Source organism: Syngnathus leptorhynchus, chromosome 7, assembly GCF_054491065.1.
Source record: "Syngnathus leptorhynchus isolate UIUO chromosome 7, UIUO_Slep, whole genome shotgun sequence".
Classification (NCBI taxonomy): domain Eukaryota; kingdom Metazoa; phylum Chordata; class Actinopteri; order Syngnathiformes; family Syngnathidae; genus Syngnathus; species Syngnathus leptorhynchus.
Genome location: NC_141201.1, coordinates 9,601,188 through 9,619,892, shown reverse-complemented (window position 1 = coordinate 9,619,892; position 18,705 = coordinate 9,601,188). Strand labels below are relative to the sequence as shown.

The 18,705-nt window shown below is 39.0% G+C and overlaps 4 protein-coding genes across 4 annotated transcripts; 1 reads left to right on the top strand and 3 right to left on the bottom strand.

The window, feature by feature from the left end:
• Nucleotides 1-469: 469 nt before the first annotated feature.
• sgcg (sarcoglycan, gamma) lies at nucleotides 470-8,571 on the bottom strand. Its single transcript, XM_085916532.1, has 8 exons — nucleotides 8,430-8,571; nucleotides 4,922-5,123; nucleotides 4,673-4,777; nucleotides 3,253-3,343; nucleotides 2,909-3,028; nucleotides 1,914-1,986; nucleotides 1,678-1,801; nucleotides 470-1,262 (listed from the first exon to the last, which is right to left on the bottom strand). The coding sequence occupies exons 2-8, from the start codon at nucleotides 5,114-5,116 to the stop codon at nucleotides 1,095-1,097; spliced, it is 876 nt and encodes a 291-aa protein (XP_085772658.1). The 5' UTR covers nucleotides 5,117-5,123; nucleotides 8,430-8,571; the 3' UTR covers nucleotides 470-1,094.
• A 1,625-nt stretch (nucleotides 8,572-10,196) lies between these two features.
• Nucleotides 10,197-12,270, bottom strand: rps25 (ribosomal protein S25). Its single transcript, XM_085917264.1, has 5 exons — nucleotides 12,193-12,270; nucleotides 11,545-11,634; nucleotides 11,287-11,470; nucleotides 10,334-10,432; nucleotides 10,197-10,257 (listed from the first exon to the last, which is right to left on the bottom strand). The coding sequence occupies exons 1-4, from the start codon at nucleotides 12,193-12,195 to the stop codon at nucleotides 10,338-10,340; spliced, it is 372 nt and encodes a 123-aa protein (XP_085773390.1). The 5' UTR covers nucleotides 12,196-12,270; the 3' UTR covers nucleotides 10,197-10,257; nucleotides 10,334-10,337.
• A 163-nt stretch (nucleotides 12,271-12,433) lies between these two features.
• Nucleotides 12,434-13,766, top strand: trappc4 (trafficking protein particle complex subunit 4). Its single transcript, XM_085917005.1, has 5 exons — nucleotides 12,434-12,650; nucleotides 12,904-13,078; nucleotides 13,151-13,254; nucleotides 13,342-13,468; nucleotides 13,556-13,766. Exons 1-5 carry the CDS (start codon nucleotides 12,476-12,478, stop codon nucleotides 13,632-13,634), a joined length of 660 nt encoding a protein of 219 aa, XP_085773131.1. The 5' UTR covers nucleotides 12,434-12,475; the 3' UTR covers nucleotides 13,635-13,766.
• On the bottom strand, nucleotides 13,731-18,324 carry slc37a4a (solute carrier family 37 member 4a). Its single transcript, XM_085917004.1, has 8 exons — nucleotides 17,261-18,324; nucleotides 16,916-17,148; nucleotides 15,994-16,237; nucleotides 15,327-15,485; nucleotides 15,133-15,218; nucleotides 14,738-14,851; nucleotides 14,532-14,670; nucleotides 13,731-14,279 (listed from the first exon to the last, which is right to left on the bottom strand). The coding sequence occupies exons 1-8, from the start codon at nucleotides 17,406-17,408 to the stop codon at nucleotides 14,113-14,115; spliced, it is 1,290 nt and encodes a 429-aa protein (XP_085773130.1). The 5' UTR covers nucleotides 17,409-18,324; the 3' UTR covers nucleotides 13,731-14,112.
• Nucleotides 18,325-18,705: the final 381 nt, after the last annotated feature.

Genomic DNA, 18,705 nt, shown 5'->3' with positions numbered 1-18,705 from the left:
CTTTATGTTGTCTAAAGACATTTGGCGTCCTCTGCCACTGAAGTTAACATATGCGGTTTGATGCGGGCTTTTCCTGAAGAAATTAATCATTCTTGCCAGTTATGGAGCTAGTAATATTTAAGATATTTTGAGTGGACTCGTATGATTATTCATAATGAACGGTTTAAGGGTCTGTACATTTTTGCAAATAGAAGTGTCCACTCGAGGGCGACAGAGAGCAAAATAAATGTGGAAATCATTTCATACATTTGGTCATGTAGTATATAAAACTATTAACCATTCAGTTAAAATACATAAAACACTTAATAATATAATAATAAAATATAATAAAACATGGCATATACATAATATATTACTGTATTACAAATATGTGCACACATACGTAGTTTCTGTCATTACAGAAAGAAAAAATTGAAGACATATTAAAACACAAACAACTTTATTGTTGTATATTTTTCAATGTCTTCTGTTCATAATTAAATCCAACAATAAACTTTCTTTTTTTCTTGACAGTAGAACACAATTCCAACTAGATGTAAATATGTTATCAAAATATCCACCCTGTAACCCAGATATTGAACCTTATTAGATTGAGCAGATATGCCTAATGAAGCCAGTACATTATCATTTCCCCTCATTTTCCACTATCAAATAAACATGCTAATTATCAAACCAAAACACAAAGCTTGTCGCATCAAAATCCAAGCAATCACAACCAATATGATACAAGCCTAGATCCAGTTTTTTTTTTCTCACACCACTCCAATCCCTTTACATGTGCCACTTTGTATTGCACAACAAGATATTATATTGCATAGGATGTAAGCTGTAAAGCAGCTCCTCATTTGCCCAGCCATGATACTTGTGTGATACATTTTGTGTGTGCGTGTGCGTTCGTGTGTGCGTGTGTGTGCGTGTGCGTGCGCCTTTTTGCGCGCGTGTGCGCCCGTGTGCTAGGACGTCTTCCTGCAAGCACAACGCCCCCTGCTGGTGGGACTCTGAGCACTGCGATCCACACAAGATTAAAGTGTTATAAAAAAGAAAGAAACATTTGTGCTTGTAGCCTGCAGGAAAAAAATGAAAACACACACATCTCAACACTCCTGGTTATCACTACAAGTGGAGGTGACGCCAGCCTTGGACAGAAAGAGCTTTCCACTGGGACACATGCACACCTCAAAAAGACCCTCGGCATTTCCGGAAACTCCTCCTTGACTCTGGGGCAGATTGGCCATGCGCACTGTCTCGGCATCCAGCACCAACTGGAGAGCAGAGGAGGACAGCGATAATGAACATTTAGAATTCCAGTCAAGAGAGTAACTAGTGAATTTGACTTAAAGGGAAGTAGTGTAGCATAAGACATCAAACTCAAGGCCAGGGGACCAAATCCGGCCCGACACATTAGTTTATATGGCCTGTGAAATTGCATGCATGACCCTTGCTAAAATCTGTAACCATTTTTTTAAATTGCCTTGTGTATTAAAAAATAATGATGAAAAGTGCACATTGGTAATCTAATTTGCTCCATATTAGTGGGACATGACATTTCTTTTATTGAGCCATATGAATTTTGCCCAGAAACAAGAGACCACCAGTGGTCCTGGTATATAAAACCCCCCCACCACTGTTTCCAACCTCCAACCATACATGATAGTGAGAGAAGCGTATTGTTCTTACCAGTCCCACGCTGGACTGCAGGATAAGATCCATATTGGAAGCCGCTTCAATGTTCCCAGCCAAGGCTTTTAAATGAACTCCCTTTGGAGCGTCCATTGTGAGTGAACGAGTGGGGGACTCCAACCTGAGAATGAACAGAAAAACATTCCATTATCTTGGAAGAGCAGCGTCCATCAGTCATAGTGGGATTGGCTGGTAAACTGACGGGATGACAACGATATGGCAGGAGCACTCACCTCAGGTCTTTGAAGGGCTCTGACTTGAGAAGGGGAACCTCCACTGAATGTTGGAACAGTGCTCCTTCAGGACCTGAGAGTTAATAAATAACACATGATAGATGATTTCAGAACACAGCACAGATTTTCACATTTTCCATTTCCAATGTTTTGGTTTTCATAGTAAATATTTTCACTAATGCTGTCCATCAATATTTTTTTCCCCACAGTGGCTGGTAGCTTCAATACCTTGATAGACCCCACAGTCCAAATTTCAGTAAATCTGAGTGTCTGTGAACAATTGGAATGATGCTCAGTGCTACAATGCACAACAACTCTTATCGTTTTGACTGTTCTTTTGCTTTGACGGACGAGCAAGAACTATGGTGGCCAATAATGGTTTCAAAAACGGTTTGAAAAAAGTGGAAGAGCTCAGGGATGTCACAAAGTTCTTTATGATGAGTGAACAAAAATTCACATTCTCAAAATTTGTTGATGTAAATTAGAGGCCAGATGTTGTAATATTTTGCGAGACTGTATTATTCAAAGTGAGTTGCCTTGTCAGGCCTGCAGCCATGTGAGAAGAGAAGTGGAGATGACCTCCACTCAGCTTGACTCAAGCCATCAAGCAGATTTGAGCAGGAGACAAATGAAGGGCGACAGCAGAGTCAATGAAAAAATCATAATGTGGAGCTAAATGTGTTTCCTCGGGGTGCACAAGCTTTATGTGGGCTACTGTGCCGTGTGCAATAAAGTGACCCCCGGCGTAATGCAGCGAGCGGCTGACAACCCCCTCAACATTAATCAAACAACCCAGTGTGTGAGGTCACAGACCCACAGCGGCTTCAATACACACAGTGGAAAAAGAAGAAAAATGAATGGCTTGATAACAACATCATACAATATGCTGCAATGTGTGTTTCATCATTGCTTCAAATTTGCCTTGATTTGTCTGCCTTTTCAATTGCATCATTTATTCATTTATGTAAAATTCAATTTGTTTTTTTTTTTTGTACCTGTGATGCGCAGTTTGTCTGGTCCATTCACAGCCTGGTTGCCATCTGCAGAGAACAGCATGTTGTCGCTAGGGGAGCTGATGAGCATGTTTGGTGTATCTCCTTCAGCCTGTTTTGGACCTGCGGCAGCATTTATGACAATTCTAACTCATTTCATTAGTGGATGTGAACAGATACAGAAAATACAAGAACAAGTATTTGATCATTGTGCCATGGTATTATTGTCCATACATGAAAATACTCCAAAGTAAATAAAAGTGATTGTTTATTATGAATGTGTAAGAATGATGAAAAGTTGAGTTGAGTTGAGTTTATTATGGGTGTGTTCACTCTCAGCTTCTTACCCACAGACATCCTCCCTGTAACGTCACCATTTTCATCGCGGGCATTGAGGTAAACCTTTTCTGTATCCGAGTGTATAAGGAGTGGAGAGTCCTGGAATGAAAGGAAGTAGGCATCCAAACTATTACGGAAAAATAAAGATTCCGTAAACCTGCAACACAAATCCCATAAAGTGTGATCCAATAACCACTGATGGTTACTTTGGCTTCCTTCCTTTAATGCTCAAATTGGCCATAACATGAAAGTCGCTTCAACTTTCTGATGTTTAATCTAGTGTAGTATATTTGTTAAATCCAGTTCAGCTGTATTTAAGTTTTAAGTACAATACATTTGCATGTAATCTTTTTGAATCATTTCTTTGTCAAATAGTTATGCAGGTTAAATGTTCATTGAACTTTTATATGCAATGCATTTTAATAGTGTCACTATGTAAGTACAGCTTTTTAATTGGCTAGCACTACCACAACATGTGTCCTCATTGCCAACCTGTCTTAGCAATGACATTGAACCTATTGCCCTTAATAAAAGCAAAATGTAGCTGAGTATACAATCCATGTTATATATTGTTGCTTTGTGTAACTTCTTATGGTAGTATTGGGCAACTGAATACATACCGACTCACCATGTAGTATTTTTTGTTGTTGAGCACTTTGCTTAGTGGATGACCATAATGACATTCAGCTTCCTCTATCTTGTCTAGACTCTATTGTATATTTACCATTACAGATTTTCAAGTTAGGTTGTTAGATGACCTTAAATTGTTATGAATGTTGTTGTTCTGTATGAGCCTATTGATTGGCTGGCAACCAATCTAGGTCCACCCAAAGTCAAAGGACAAACGCTACAGAAAACAGATGGATGGATCACATGTTTGGCCCATGCTGAGGTGCCAAGTACTGTTATGTCCCCCACTTGAATAGGATGCAAATGAAATTTGACTTGTGTTCTGTGCTAAAAAGCTGTCAGACCCAGATGGAGCCTGAAATGTATAACATGCAAAAGCATTCAAAAGTGCGAGCACTCACTGAATCTAAATGTCAAACGCATAAGAAATGTCTTGAAAAAATGCTGCCATGAGCAAGAAAAGCCAAAACATGTAAACAACTGCAGCAAAGTGTTCCCATGTGCTGCTCGAAGGCAGGCCGTAAACCACGTTTCCACCGCAAACATCCTTGAGGTTCATCGGAAGCTCACTGCAGGAGCACGCGCGCGGCGGGAGACTTCAGGAGATTGGGCTCTATCCAAACTGCCTCGGAGCACTTGGAAAAGACGCTTTTGCAGAAAGCAAGGACTCACACTTTCCAACAATCATGCAGGGTGTGTGTGGGTGGGGGGGGAGTTAAACACAGAGGGAATAATGACAACCTTGCTGGATGGCTTAATTAGCAGGGAGGGAAAAGAGAGCAGAGAAAGTTCACATACTTCTCTGGAGTGGATCTCTTCTGCGTAGAGGGGCAAGAGAAACTCAGATTCGCCCTCGTCCAACTTCACGCCTTCCGAGTGGACTTGCAGGAGGCCCATTCCTTCCTGAGGTCACGCAGGACATGGAGGCAGATCACAAATACGGCATTTGATGATTGACAGCTCAGCAAGGATATAATATAATAATGCAAAAGTATTTCATTAGGACCATGTGAGGGCTTAAAGGGCCTAAACGCGAGCGGCACGTACCGAATTGAACCACATGACCCTGAAGATCCAAATGGTGAGGGCCAGGTTGACCACCAGGATGATAATGAGCAGCAGCACGAACAGGTAGAGGCAGCGCTTCCGCCAGCCATAGATGCCAACCTTGTAGATGTGCTCGGGCACGGGCCTGGGCACGCTGCTGCCCTCTGTGCTGCTCTCATAGTGCTCACCCACCATCTGCAAGCTGCTGACCACAATAACATCATCAGGATACTCGCTTGAACTGGATAATAACACAAGAGAAACACTGTACTGTATTCATGTACATTGCAGTATATGGAGCACATTTACATAACATACAATCACCAACTATGCCACAGTATGTATTGACAAACATTGAACATGAAACACGAGAGGAAAAATGTGACTCGTTTCCTATGTTCACAAAGAGTTAAAAAGCTAAAAAAAGTGTTAATAATCTCAACATTTTTATTATGATGTAAAATGACCAAAAATACGAAATATAAATTGTTTAAACATATTATTGGCATAACATACTATAATATAACATGATATAATATAATACAATACAATACAATACAATACAATACAATACAATACTATACAATACAATACAATACTATAATATATAATATAATATAATGTAATATAATATAATATAATATAATATAATATAATATAATATAATATAATATAATATGTTTTTTGACCCAAAAAATCTTGATGAAAAAAATCCAAATAAAGGGACAAAACTGATCATGTGAAATGACCATAGAGCAATAATTTTTACAGTAAAAAAAAAAAAAAAAAAAATTGACATCGATATCTAATATGTAGTGGATTCCATTGTTCATAAAAGAGGCATGCGTAAGAGCTAGCTACATATCAAATTGAAAAGTGGTGAACCAGTAAACCCATATTTTCAAAGGGAAAAGGAAACGAAAGAAATTTGAGCATTCTGAATCGCATTAGTGTGCTCAGACACACCCAGTGCATATCTGACTCATTGTGCCAATGGAAAGCTTGACAGCTTTTCCAGCAGTTTCATACTAAAAAGCAAAGTAAAATGCACTTTATTAGAGAGCAGAGGCGGGCTCCTGAGTGCCATATCAAGCAAAGCGCACACAACAAGCTGATGCAAAGGCAGATGGAGGTCCAGATGCATCAACAGCCTGGCCTCCAGTCAGCACACTGTCAGCATTGCACACTGTGACAACAAGCGGCCTCGGGGACACATTTGCCTTCGACTCAAACCTATTGGAGCCAAGGACTGCACCAATGATGTTTTTGTTTTTTTTACCATTAATCTGCTTTGGGAAGCTCAAGGAGACTGTACAGTCGAGACAAAAGCCATAAGCTGAAGATAATGCAACCACAAAACTAAGCAAAAATGACGAGCATCATAATCAGCCAGGAAGAAGAACTATTATAAGAATAAAGTCACAATCGCATGAAAATGAAATAAAAGAGGAATAAAATAATAATATTATTTCTTTGATAGAGAAAAATCATCAAAAAAGTTTCAATAATTGACAGAGAAAAAGTCATAATATTACAAACATTAAGTAAAAATTTCACAGAATGAAGTTAAAATAAAATGTGTAATTGTAAGAATGAAGCTGTTATATTACCTCTTTGGAAGCAAAATAAATAAAAAATAAAGAAAATTAATATGGGACTTTAGGATAACGTATCATTATTGTATGAATAAGGTTATTATGACCCCCAAATTCTTGCAATATTCAAAATTTCGGGGTGTCATTAAGATAGATTTCTAGTAATAGTAAATATGAAGTCATAAATGTGCATAAGTTGTATGATTGATTGACTGATTAATTGACTGGGGGGGGATAAAAGTTAAAATTGCGCAAAAATGATGCAAAGTTAAGATAATAAAGGTGTCATTTTATGAGGGGGAAAAAGAGTTTTAAAATAAAAATGTGATAAGAAGGCAAATATATCTTACATGGAGAAAAAATAAACCTATTATGTATCTACAGTAATGTAAATAATAGATGAGATTATTGGTACAGTTGGTATTAGTACAGGCCAACTTTTAAGAAACCATTATTTTGCAGAGAAAAGGAATGCTACCAGGAACCCTTTCTTTCAATAAGAAAAGCTCTCGTTCTGTTGGGAGTTGACAAATAGTTCAGATGCATGTCTTTGGAGCCCATTTGCCGGGACCTAATGTTGTGTCCAATGTTGAGTGCTGCTTCTTCATTAGCACATTCAAAGTGGAAAACAAAGTAGAGACGTAATTGTGCTCCAAGTTAATGACGCGACGCAGCTCACAGCTTTCGAGCGAGCTTAGATCAGGTCCACGTAAACGCGTCCAACAGTCCTAATGGAGTCGTTCATTATGATCTTAATGAAGGAAGACTCAGTCCAGTTCCTTCCTCGCACAAGCTTGGAACCTTTCCTTAGCAACCAAACAAAAATACTTGCCGAGCAGAATGGGAATGCTGTGACAATTTGAGGGAAAATCTTTTTCCTCGAGTCCGCTTTTAATTTGGAGCCTGCCTCCAAAGGAAGAGTGGTCAGATTGGTTAGGAAAGTGTGGCATCATGAATACGTGGGATCCCTCTATTGGTACGCAAAAGAATAACTGATTTATATTCCAATTTGATTACTCTACATTTTTTTTAGTACGGGTCAGTTGTATTTAACTTTTCAGGACAATTTATGTGTAGTTAGCCTTTTCCAGTTGTTTGTTATCAATATTAATTTAGGTACACTTTATATATATATTTAGTCAGCCTTTTCCAGTTTATCAATATTAATTTAGGTACACTTTATATATATTTTTTTACATATGTGCATTTTTTTTCTCATTTTCATTGGAATAGTTACTTAAGAACAGTGTTTTATTTTTCTTTATTTAAGCACATTTTGGGTTTTCAAACTGTACATTGTGTTTCAGTGTTTTACTTTTTACTAGGAGTAACATTTGGGCCAACTCCGTAACTGTATTTTATTGAAATTATTTGAGGTCTATTACTTTTTACTTGTAACAATCCAGTTTTTTTTTTGTAGTCTTTTATAAAATTGCTATAGTAAATTTACCTCATAATGTGAAATGCTGCAAAGTCTGGACCCAACGTTATGACTGTATTCTTTAACTGGAACCAGTAATGAATGAAAAAGTCCTGCAAGTATTTGGTAAAAACTATCCGCTCATGAAGTGGACTTCCCGTCTTTCACTGCTGGCTTACCTTCTATAAATAGAGGACTCTGTGCTGTATTGTAAGTATATTTTAGAAAAGACACCACAGAACACATACACGCACACACTTGAGTGGTTTGGCTCATGGGCACATTAAATAATCAAGTGAAAATACAACTCACACTGACATTGTGTTTGTTCAAGTTATTTTCGTATTGCTGCCCTTGTATGGTAACACTGTTAACTGTGCCATCAGAGGTCAGCGTGGAGGTGTAAAAAAAAAAAAAAAAGAGGTCAAATGTCACACGAGAGACTTTAGTGACACGCATGAGTTTGGAAAGCCAAAACAACAAGAGTACTCACCGCGTTTGTGGCGAGGTTTGCGAGGTTTCAGTGTTTAAATGAAGCTCGTCAGTGGAGCAGAGGTGGAGCTCCTCACACACGTCTGACAGCCGCTCAACAACTGCGGCCCATAAATCCACTTATGCGCCGCGCCTGACACCAGACGGCGCTCCCGCTGCCCCGCGGACCTACTCTTAATCTCACTCTGCCATGCAGTGGAATATGTATATGAGAGAGAGAGAGCGAGAGAGCGAGAGAGTGAGAGTGAGAGAGAGAGAGAGAGAGCGAGAGAGCGAGAGAGAGAGAGATGGAATGTGGAAGGGAGGGATGTGGTCAGTCCACATATGTTATACATTTTTTCACTGTTGTCATGGTTCCCAACCGTTTGCACATAATAAAATGTAAAAAAAAAAAATGTCATTAGACTATTAATTTAGTCAAGTCGAATGGAAAAGTAGTGCTTTGGCATCATCTTGTCAAATCTGCAGCGGGAGTCACCAACATGCTACTTGCAGGCAACAAGTGGGTGGGCCTGTTTTAAATTAAATGAATCAAATCAGGTTCTAATGTAAATTTCTAAATAGATCAGCAATGGTGGGACATTGTGATTTCCAGGGACCATTTGTAAATGTAAACTCCTTCACTTGAGTGCTGGTATTTACTTTTCGTAATTGTATTTTCCCCCCCAACCTTAGTGGCTGACTCAAGAGAAAGCAGTTGGCATCTTGGTTTATTGAGATCTTGCTGTCGTGTAAGGCAGGGGTGCATTCATGACAATAGAATTAGAGAAACCAGACATTTTCCCCATCCCCAATTTTCTTAATTATTAATAGTGTAGTGGCTGGCCACAAATGAATAGTTTTGGGCAAATGTTCATCTTGTGCTAGCCTTAAAATCTCAGACTTGCTATTTCTTTGAAAAATAACAGTTGGACAGGCATGCATCATAATTGTTATTTGAGGTCTGACTGTATGTATGTGGTATGAGACAGATTAGCACTCAAGTGAACTTTTGTGGCCATATTTAATCTTTATATCCGTTTTCATTCATACACTTATGTTCATCATGGCTTTATCAATAAGATGCTTCGCAAGTATTTTAAATATGCGTGTATGTGTAGTTGTGTATAAAAATACAAAAACACTCCTTTTTTGGAACAAAACATGTTCTTGAAATTTAATCTTTATTATCAAAATGAGTACCATGCTATTAAAGCAATCCTTATTCGACCTTAAAAACCGTCATGAGTCTTTTCTGGGATTTGTAACACGAATAGCGTTTTAACTGTTGCAACATCAAGTCCTCAACTGCAAGCTCATGTTTGTTAAATGGAGATTTACTTTAGATAAAAATAAAAGATAATTAAAATTATATTAAAAATATGAATGAAAAATAATAGATAAAATATTAAAAATAACTGTTCGATATCAACAGAGGCTTTGGGCTTGTATATCATGAAGACCTTTTTTTCTCATTTGGTGATACAGCTTATCAATATCTTATAGTGTTTCACTGCCTGTGGCTTTAAAAGGATAACAGCAGAGAATGGAACTCCAAAGAGGCACCCAGTTAGAAATGATCCAACATGAACTAAAACAAGACCACTGGATGTCCCTTGTGTGATAGCATTACAAAGTAAGAAACATTTAGCGAGTGGAGATGGTCTGAGTGGGAAGATCAGAATGCTTCCTTGGCACATGACTGCGAGAGAATTCAAACAGCCATGAAATGTTCTTGCTTGCAGTATTGAGTGTGATTTTCCATCCATCCAAATAAAAGAGTCAAAGCTTTGTCTTTACATTTTATTCAACTTCCATTACAAAGAGCACATCAAAGGAAACGAGAGAACCTGAAAAAGAGAACAATGACAGGTGAGAGGAAGCTCTAGAAGGAAAACATTTGGGCATCTTTTTTATCGATGTTACCTGATTATGCTTTCTCAGCAGCTGCCTCCTCATCTCCGCCCTTGGTGTTACGTGTGTAGATGAGCTGGGCTCTGTGCTTAGACACGAGCTTGATCATGCCTGTAACAACACGGCGCACACACGCATTTAGACTCTTTAGCTTCATTTGGATGTTTAGAGTATGTAGAGCAGGTGAGCAGCGATTTCAACTGTCACCCAAAAATATATACCGAGCAAATGGGAGTGCAAAAGGACTCCGGCAAAGTTGAAGTAGTAGGACACAGCCAATAAAGTGCTTTTGTAAAAATTTGACATTTCGCTACAATTTTGTGGAAAACGAGACAGTGATCATTACCTTGAATCCAATGTTTAGTTTTAATGACTTTGATAAAAACTTAATGTAACAATCTAATCGTACATACACCATTCTCAGCACAGAGGGGGGGTGCAAATTCAATTTGTAAACAAAAAAACTTGAGAGAGCTAGATCCCCCATGGTTTAACAAGCATACACATTCTAAAGACGTCCTACTGTGGAACAGTCCTAGTTGAAAGTTCCTAAATTCCGTGTTCCTCCACAACTTAGGCTAAGTTAAATTTCACGCCACACAAATTTTGTAAAAACGCCATCTGTGACATCAGTTCACATCACTCAACCTCATTTCAGTCTTTACTTGTATTGTATGCCCATGATAAAAATAAAAAAAAGCTTACACTTTTAAACAAGTTTTTGTTACATTTAAAAAAATACCGGTTTCAACAATGATGCCATTTGTACAAAATAATAAATCATGCAATGGGAATTTTTTGGGGTAAAATTATAAATTGTAGGCTGACCAGCATATCTTATTAGACGGTGGTCACATTTCGAGTTACTACTATTTTAAATGTTCATTGGTGCTCCTTTGGCCTTTCAAATTTTCAGCTGAAATAAAAGTAAATAAATAATAATAATAATCACATGATGAGTTCACCTTTAGCAAGCAGTTCCTGCAGGGCGTTCCTGGCCAAGGAGCCACGGATCTTCAGCCTCTCTGACACAACGGCAGGTGTGATAAGCTTGTAGTTGGGAACTTCTTTGTACAGCTTTTCATAGGTGGCCTTGTCGAAGAGGATCAGGTTGTTCAGCTTGTCCCTCACTTTTCCTTTGGACCACTTCTGCTCAAACACACCAAACATATTAAGTCTTGGCAGGATAAACACTAAAACATCACTTCACAATGAGTCAATACCTTTTTCTTGGCTTTGCCTCCAGACTTGTTAACTGGGTCCTTGTCCTTCTTGGACTTTCCAGTGTCCTTTTTCTTGTCAGTCTTGGGAGGCTGTAAAGGGAGGAAGGTAAGTTAGACATTTGTCAGGTTGACTATAAGCTATCATGTCAAGTAATTAATTATGCAAAACACAAGCTATGTCTGGTTTTAATATATCACTTAATATGCAAGGTGAAATTGTCAAAGTGGCATTAAGTTGCTGATTATTGCAAAGGCAGAATTTAGCACATCACCGGCATGGCAAGGCCTTGGTATCCCCTGGAGCATCAAAACACTCAAAACATACAGGAAGCGAAGGGTGAGGTGAAATTTTTCTTCAACTCATAGATCAATTTGTAGTCATGACTATTACGAGTACAGGACTCATCATTGAGGCAATCGCATTGCTTGGCGACCTCGCTCACGAGCACTACGAAAGCGTGGCAGTATTAGCATGTAAGCTAAGTAGCGTCCGCTAATTTGGTTAGAACGTTTGATTTCGTTTTACTAATAAGGCATTAATAACACTGTTTCACAGTATATTCCGCCTGTTTATTTGTCAGTGGAAGGCATAGACGCGTGTGATTTTGTTCACGTTAACTCGTCAAAGTGCTTGCTAGCCGTCCTCACCATGTTTCCTCGTCAAGATGTCGGAGCGAAAGGAAGTAGGCCCGTGCAAAACGCAAATTGGCAACCCGTATATGCGGAAGTGGAGGAGGGGATTATGGGAATTTGAGTTATTTTTCTGATCCCGGACCAATAATTGTCAGCACAAGTACCACGTTTTCTAATCATCACCATACTAAAAATAAACCATGGTGAAAAATAGAATGTAAAATACAAATAAAAAGTTAAAAAATAGCCACCCTGACGTTTTCCCGTCACGTGACCACTGCTGTCAGACGCCGCAAAAATGGTGATCTTCAGTGTGTATGTTGTCAACAAGGCTGGAGGTTTAATTTATCAATATGACAACTATGTGCCGAGAGCAGATTCCGAAAAGACGTTAAGTTACCCTTTAGATTTGGTGCTTAAGCATCACGACGAGAAAGTAGTCGTGTCGTTTGGGCAAAGGGACGGAATCAAAGGTAATGCCATTAGCATTCAGTTAGCCCATACAGTTCAATGTATTTTAGTAAACGTGGGTTTGAATTTGAGTCTAAATTACGGAATCAGCGATATGCCACTGTTATATTTCAGTGAACAGTGGCGTAAAATACTGTGCATTATGTTACTAAAAAATATGGCAAAGCTCAAACTTATGCTGTTATACCCAGAAACAAAACATTGTTGATTTGTCGTCTGTCCATTTGGTCTAATTCCATTTCTTTCCGCTCCCAGTGGGCCATGCAGTGCTCTCCATCAATGGGATTGATGTGGTGGGAAAGAATACAGCAGATGGGAAGGACATTCTGGAATACTTAAAAGATCCGTCCAACTATCCGGTGTCAATTCGATTCGGAAGGGCTCGACTCAGCTCCAATGAGAAACTTATGCTGGCCTCTATGTTCCATTCGTAAGTCATGCTCATTATGATTGGCAACATTCATTATTGACTCACACGTTAACGTCTCCAAATCTTTGCCAGGTTGTTTGCTATCGGATCACAGCTGTCTCCAGAGGTTGGAAGTTCAGGGATTGAGATGCTGGAAACGGACGTGTTCAAACTTCATTGTTTCCAGACTCTTACAGGTGGTGCATGAATCTGGTTATCCTACCAGTTAAAAAAAAACTGTCCGATTACCTTCTGTATAAAACTGAACTTTTGTATCCTCTCAGGAATAAAATTCATAGTGCTGGCAGACCCGCGACAAGCCGGCATTGATGCTCTTTTGAGAAAAATATATGAGATTTATGCAGACTTTGCGCTAAAGAATCCATTCTACTCACTGGAAATGCCTATCAGGTACACTTGGCCATCTTGAACCTTTTTGCGGCAAGACAACCTGTTGTGGGTGTTAATGTTCACAGTGTTTGAATTTTGTGTTTCCAGGTGTGAACTATTTGATCAGAACTTAAAAAGTGCACTGGAGGTTGCAGAGAAGGCTGGTAACTTTGGAGCTGGATCATGAAACAGAAAATAATCAAACATTAGTTTTTTGTTGGTTTATAAATTGTGGTTGTTTGATATGTCCAATTAAGGATACAATGACGACACTGTACATACATTGTTTTGGTAAATTTTATTAAACTCAATATTTCAACTGTTGTGTTTGTTTACAAGGTAACTCATAACACTAAAGGCCACAATTATTTATTCAAGTCATGTTTTTTTATTTTATAAAAGGTTGAAAATATTAAGACTAGTTTCTGTTGTTAAAATAATAACCTGCTCGAGTCAACTGCTTTCTGGTAGGAACTCCAAAGTTGAAGTTGAGATAGTTAAATTGAGAGTGTAGCAGTTTTTGGATAAAAGCATGGCCCAGCATCACCCCCAGCTTCATTTTGCATGCTGAAAATAACACGGCGAGTATAAAAATGTGTTTAAAAAAAAACAGGGTAATACAACGAAGGCTTCATATTTATCTTTTTGAGGGAAATTAGCACATCTTAGTCTGATTTCTTAGATACGTGACCCATCTTCGAGCGGATGTTACGCAGTAGGAAGAAGCAGACAGCTGTGATGCCGCAGAAAATCTCTGCAACCCAGAAGGCCGTTCCCCAGCCATGATGTTTGGCAATGGTGCTGAATGGAAGCCCAGAGAGGAAGCCACCGACTAAGGAAGAAATAATCGTTGTTTACCGTTTGTTTCTTATCAAACCATAACAGATTGATATAAAATTGTTGATCTGAAATAGGGTGCTCCTTCATGAACCATTCCGCTTTGTGAAAATTACGTTTGTGCAAACCTGCTGTGTCCGATTTAGTTATACAGTAGCTGTCTTGACTGCCATGAATAAGGGTCTTGTAAAAAAAAAAAAAAAAATGACAGTCTAACAGTATCTAAATACAATAGTGCTAAACTTACTGTTAGCCATGAGGGCCACAATAGCATGTGATGTCCCACAGTAGTTGGACGGAGCGCTCTCATTGGCGATCACACCAAACAAGGCTATCGGCCCGTAGGAGAAGAAACCAAAAACAGCACCCAAAAAGAGTATCCACACCTTCAAATGCAAAGAGACGTGAATTACGTTCATGATTTCACACAATATCTGCTGTGTCGTCAATTACCTTCGGGCTGTCTGGAGTGACCGTGACTCTAAACAGGTACATGGACATGAACATTCCTGCCATCATAAGGATCAGGACATAATGGCGAGGATTGCCGTATATTTTTATGCCTTGCTGTAAGGAGAAGGGAGATTTTCCACTTTAGGGTTACACCAAATTATAGAAAATGAATATATGGGTCAATTTGAATCTGATGCAAAACAATCAAATATTTGCATCACTTTAAATGGCAAACTGAATACATTTCGTACATTTGGTGCAGCTATGTAAACAGGTACAAGAGGAGGATTTAGGCAACCAATTAGAAAATAATCATTTGATATTTGTATACAAAATCAAACAAATAATGGGACAGACATTCAAAAGTGTTTGGGCTGTGTGGCTTGCTAACTCACTTTGGCCACAGCTCTATCAGAGAAATAACCTGCTGCCAGGCTGCCTATAAGGCCTCCCAACTCCAGCGCACTCATGTATGAGCTACCTATGAAGAAGAAAGCAGGGAATATGGTCAACATACAGTACTTGCATAACCGATCCATTTGGTCTTCAATGCTAACGTAGAATGTCACTTCTCATCAATATTGCATACCCATTAGCGTAGACTGTCCCTTGTCCTGAATGAGAAACAGCTGTCCCCAGTCAGTGCAGGCTGTCTTCACCCCAAAAACCACCAGATAGGACACGGAAAGGAGCCACAGGTAAGGTGAGAGCAGGAACTCAGACAGGGTGCTCTCATTGCTAGAAGACTCTGAAGAAGACAAATGGAAATGAATGCAAGCAAGGTCTGCAAGCACATGTCCGCCTCACAGTTAGGAGGTTACGGGTTCGACCGTCTGTGTGCCCTGCAATTGGTTGGCAACCAGTTTAGGGTGTTCCCCGATGATTGCTGGGATAGGTTCCAGCACGTCCGCGACCGTGGGGACAAGTGGTATAGAAAATGAATCAAGAAGATGAATCAAATTATTTCCACCACATGTAGGTCCCTCCATATGAGGGGAATGTGAATACCTGAGGGATACGAAGGGTACAAAGTCTCCAGAAGAGTTAACCTTTAGTCACAAAAGAATAAATCAAGGGCTCTACAGCTGAGTTCAACCAATACTTCCTGGAAAGTTGCCCAAAATGTCAATCAACAAGGTTTCACAAGGGAGTAGCTTTTTTTTTTAAAAAACACTTTTTATGTGTTCTTTTGTGTGTACTAACTCCCGGTCGTTCGAAGTCGTGTAATGGAAGTGTTAACGAGTCAGTAAACTTACCCCCTTTGCTCTTCTTGTCTGCCACTTCAACATTAGGTAACCCCACGTCCTTGGGTTCATTTTTGATGAGCAACAGGCAAACGAAGGAGAGTACGACACAGATCATTCCGGACATGGACAGGATGGTCCTCCAGCTGTAACTCTGGGCCAGCACCGAAGCAATAATCGGGCCTAAGCTGCCAGCCAGATTCATGCTGCATGACAGGATTGCCCACCATGTTCCAAACTGAGAGGGCTCGAACCACTAAGAGGAAAGATGAAATGCTGTCATTGTCATTCCTGTGATGGACTCAATTGAAGTCATTTTTCTGCCTTTCTTCCCATGCTGCTGTTGGCTGTCCTGTCCTGTTTCTACTCCTTCTTCCACTTACTTATACTCTAGGGAAATAGATACTTTTCAGGTTTTAGATTGACCACAATTACCTAGTATAACAAATTGGGACAAAAATGCACAAACATCAATTTTATTTAATGATTCCGAGATCATAGGGCCCAATCTAATTAGAGCCAATCGAAAAGATGCAGACGAAGCAGCTTTTAGAATCATGTTGTTGGAGGAATAAATTTAATTCATCAATTTAACTGGGGATGTTGAGATTTAAATGGTCAAAATGCATACACAAAAAGGAAAACTTTTATATTGTGGTTGCAGTTAGAAATGCCGCATAATGCTATACACATCAGAGTGGTTTCTGATCATTTTACACTTCCTTGTAAACTAAATAATGCAATCAAAATTTACACACAACCTAGTCAATACTTCATATTATCGAGTATTATCTTTAAGAGCTCTTTTACGTTTGGATCTCATTAAATCGTGCATGCGTACCGCCAGGATATGTTGCGAATGGTCATTGCAAAAGATGGAAATATAAAAACAAATTCCATGATGTGCCAATAATGTATAGTATTGCTATGCTACCTTGCGCAGCACCCTGCCACAGGGAGGCCAGCCAAAGCCCTGGCCCAAGCCGTTGAGGAACCACAGGGCAGAGAATACGGCCACAGTGGATGACCAGGAAAAGACCACATTGATGCCTCCCACCAAAAACAATCCAATGGAGAAAAGCCAGCGGGCACTGATCTGGTCTGAAAGGACTCCACTGATGAACTTACTGATAGCGTAGGCCAAAGACTGACTGCTGGTTATCATGCCTGAGCAAGCAGAATACACAAACAACACAAAGTTGCCATACATGAACATAACACGATGTAGTCGTAGTTCAAAATAAAAGGAAGAAATCAAATGTGACACCATCAAGCATACCCAGATCATCCTTGTCCAGTTCAATTTCCTGCATCAGCGAAGGCATCACAAAAGAGAATGTTTTTCTGTTGAAGTAGTAAAGTGTGTAGCCAACAAACATGGCCAAAAATATAGTGCTTCTATAGTAGCCATAATTTGCTCTACCCATGATGTAAAAAAAAAAAAAAGGAGGTATTTATATAAATATATTTAAAAAGAGAATTCAGAGAGGAGATCAGCAGACAGTGGCTGCCGGTGAACTTTGCTTCAGGATCGATGAAGCAGCTGCTGCTTACAACTAAGGGCTGTTTGCAATCTGTACAAGTTAATGGTCAACTCTCAAACACCACAAATGATTTAATCTAACCTCTTGGGCGGGTATTACAGGTCCGATATGTTGTATGTTATGAAAAAATATTCCCGAAAACAATATTGTCACTGTTTTGCAAAATGATTCTGATTTAACAATGTCCTTGATCGATGTTGGGGTTTGCTTGTTATGGAACCCTTGGACTAATGACGTTAATCATTTACTTTCACTTTTCTTTCAAATTGTTATTTAAAATACCATATAGCAAAAAATAAATAAATATTCAAACTGCTAAATCAAACGGGATTCTATCCCCACTATTTTCATATTAGTGTGCATCGATTTGAACAATATTTTTTCTCAATGAATTATCGTTGCCATGATGTTTTCGCATCATGTGAGCCAATCGCCGCCGCTTAGCGTGATTACAACTGGGCAACCTTTATGTATAGAATTATAAAAAACTGTCTATATATCTAAATATCAGTTTTTGTAAAACAAAACAACTCATGCATTTTAACATAGCTTTGACATCGAATACGTCGTTAGTCATTAAAAGTGGCCGGTAACATATACCAGGTTGCAATATAACAACGAGCCAATGTGGACGTTCTTGTATTTTATTTAACTCAATGATCCGATATTCGTGAATAACGCTACTACATAAAGTTTCGATTTCTATTTTTCAGTTTACTCATCCATCCGTTTTCACTTTTAGTGTATGACTGCCCCTTCTTCGAGTTTTTTTCTTCTTTACTTTTCTATCTAAGAGAAGTGTCGAGCGCTCGGGTACACTTGCGTCTCCTACCGATTCTTTGTGGCACGGGACAGACATTTTCCAAAAACGACAAAATCAAAAGTTTTAAACAAACAAACATCGTTTAGAATTAGAAATATTTTTGACTCTTGGTTTTATTTTGAATATCCAAGAAAAATTATAAACACCTCCTTCCTTGCTGTATTATCGTGTTTCTATGGAAACAGCACAACATTACCACGGAGGTTGTTGTCACGCGCCACAGGCAGCAGAAACTTTTTGTGGTATTGTTCTTTTTTTATTTTTGTGACCAAAAAAAAAAAATCCCTGTCTCAGCTACATCCGGACGTAGAAGAAATGGTATGGTTTGTGCATTTTTTTTTTCCTGAGGTTTTCACT

What these genes read in the sequence shown, in the direction of transcription:
- sgcg (XM_085916532.1), bottom strand. Translation starts at nt 5,116, where the DNA reads ATGGTGGGTGAGCACTATGAGAGCAGCACAGAGGGCAGCAGCGTGCCC. An exon ending in TACAGGGAGGATGTCTGTGG is followed by an intron (nt 3,029 to 3,252) that starts GTAAGAAGCTGA and finishes ATGCTGCCGCAG; the next exon opens with GTCCAAAACAGGCTGAAGGA. An exon ending in AGACAAACTGCGCATCACAG is followed by an intron (nt 1,987 to 2,908) that starts GTACAAAAAAAA and finishes ATTAACTCTCAG; the next exon opens with GTCCTGAAGGAGCACTGTTC.
- rps25 (XM_085917264.1), bottom strand. An exon ending in GAGGCAAAGCCAAGAAAAAG is followed by an intron (nt 11,471 to 11,544) that starts GTATTGACTCAT and finishes GTGTTTGAGCAG; the next exon opens with AAGTGGTCCAAAGGAAAAGT. An exon ending in GCAGGAACTGCTTGCTAAAG is followed by an intron (nt 10,433 to 11,286) that starts GTGAACTCATCA and finishes GTGTTGTTACAG; the next exon opens with GCATGATCAAGCTCGTGTCT.
- trappc4 (XM_085917005.1), top strand. Translation starts at nt 12,476, where the DNA reads ATGGTGATCTTCAGTGTGTATGTTGTCAACAAGGCTGGAGGTTTAATT. An exon ending in CTGGCCTCTATGTTCCATTC is followed by an intron (nt 13,079 to 13,150) that starts GTAAGTCATGCT and finishes AATCTTTGCCAG; the next exon opens with GTTGTTTGCTATCGGATCAC. An exon ending in TCACTGGAAATGCCTATCAG is followed by an intron (nt 13,469 to 13,555) that starts GTACACTTGGCC and finishes TTGTGTTTCCAG; the next exon opens with GTGTGAACTATTTGATCAGA.
- slc37a4a (XM_085917004.1), bottom strand. Translation starts at nt 17,408, where the DNA reads ATGGGTAGAGCAAATTATGGCTACTATAGAAGCACTATATTTTTGGCC. An exon ending in GTGGCAGGGTGCTGCGCAAG is followed by an intron (nt 16,238 to 16,915) that starts GTAGCATAGCAA and finishes CTTTCCTCTTAG; the next exon opens with TGGTTCGAGCCCTCTCAGTT. An exon ending in CTGATAGAGCTGTGGCCAAA is followed by an intron (nt 14,852 to 15,132) that starts GTGAGTTAGCAA and finishes TTCTCCTTACAG; the next exon opens with CAAGGCATAAAAATATACGG.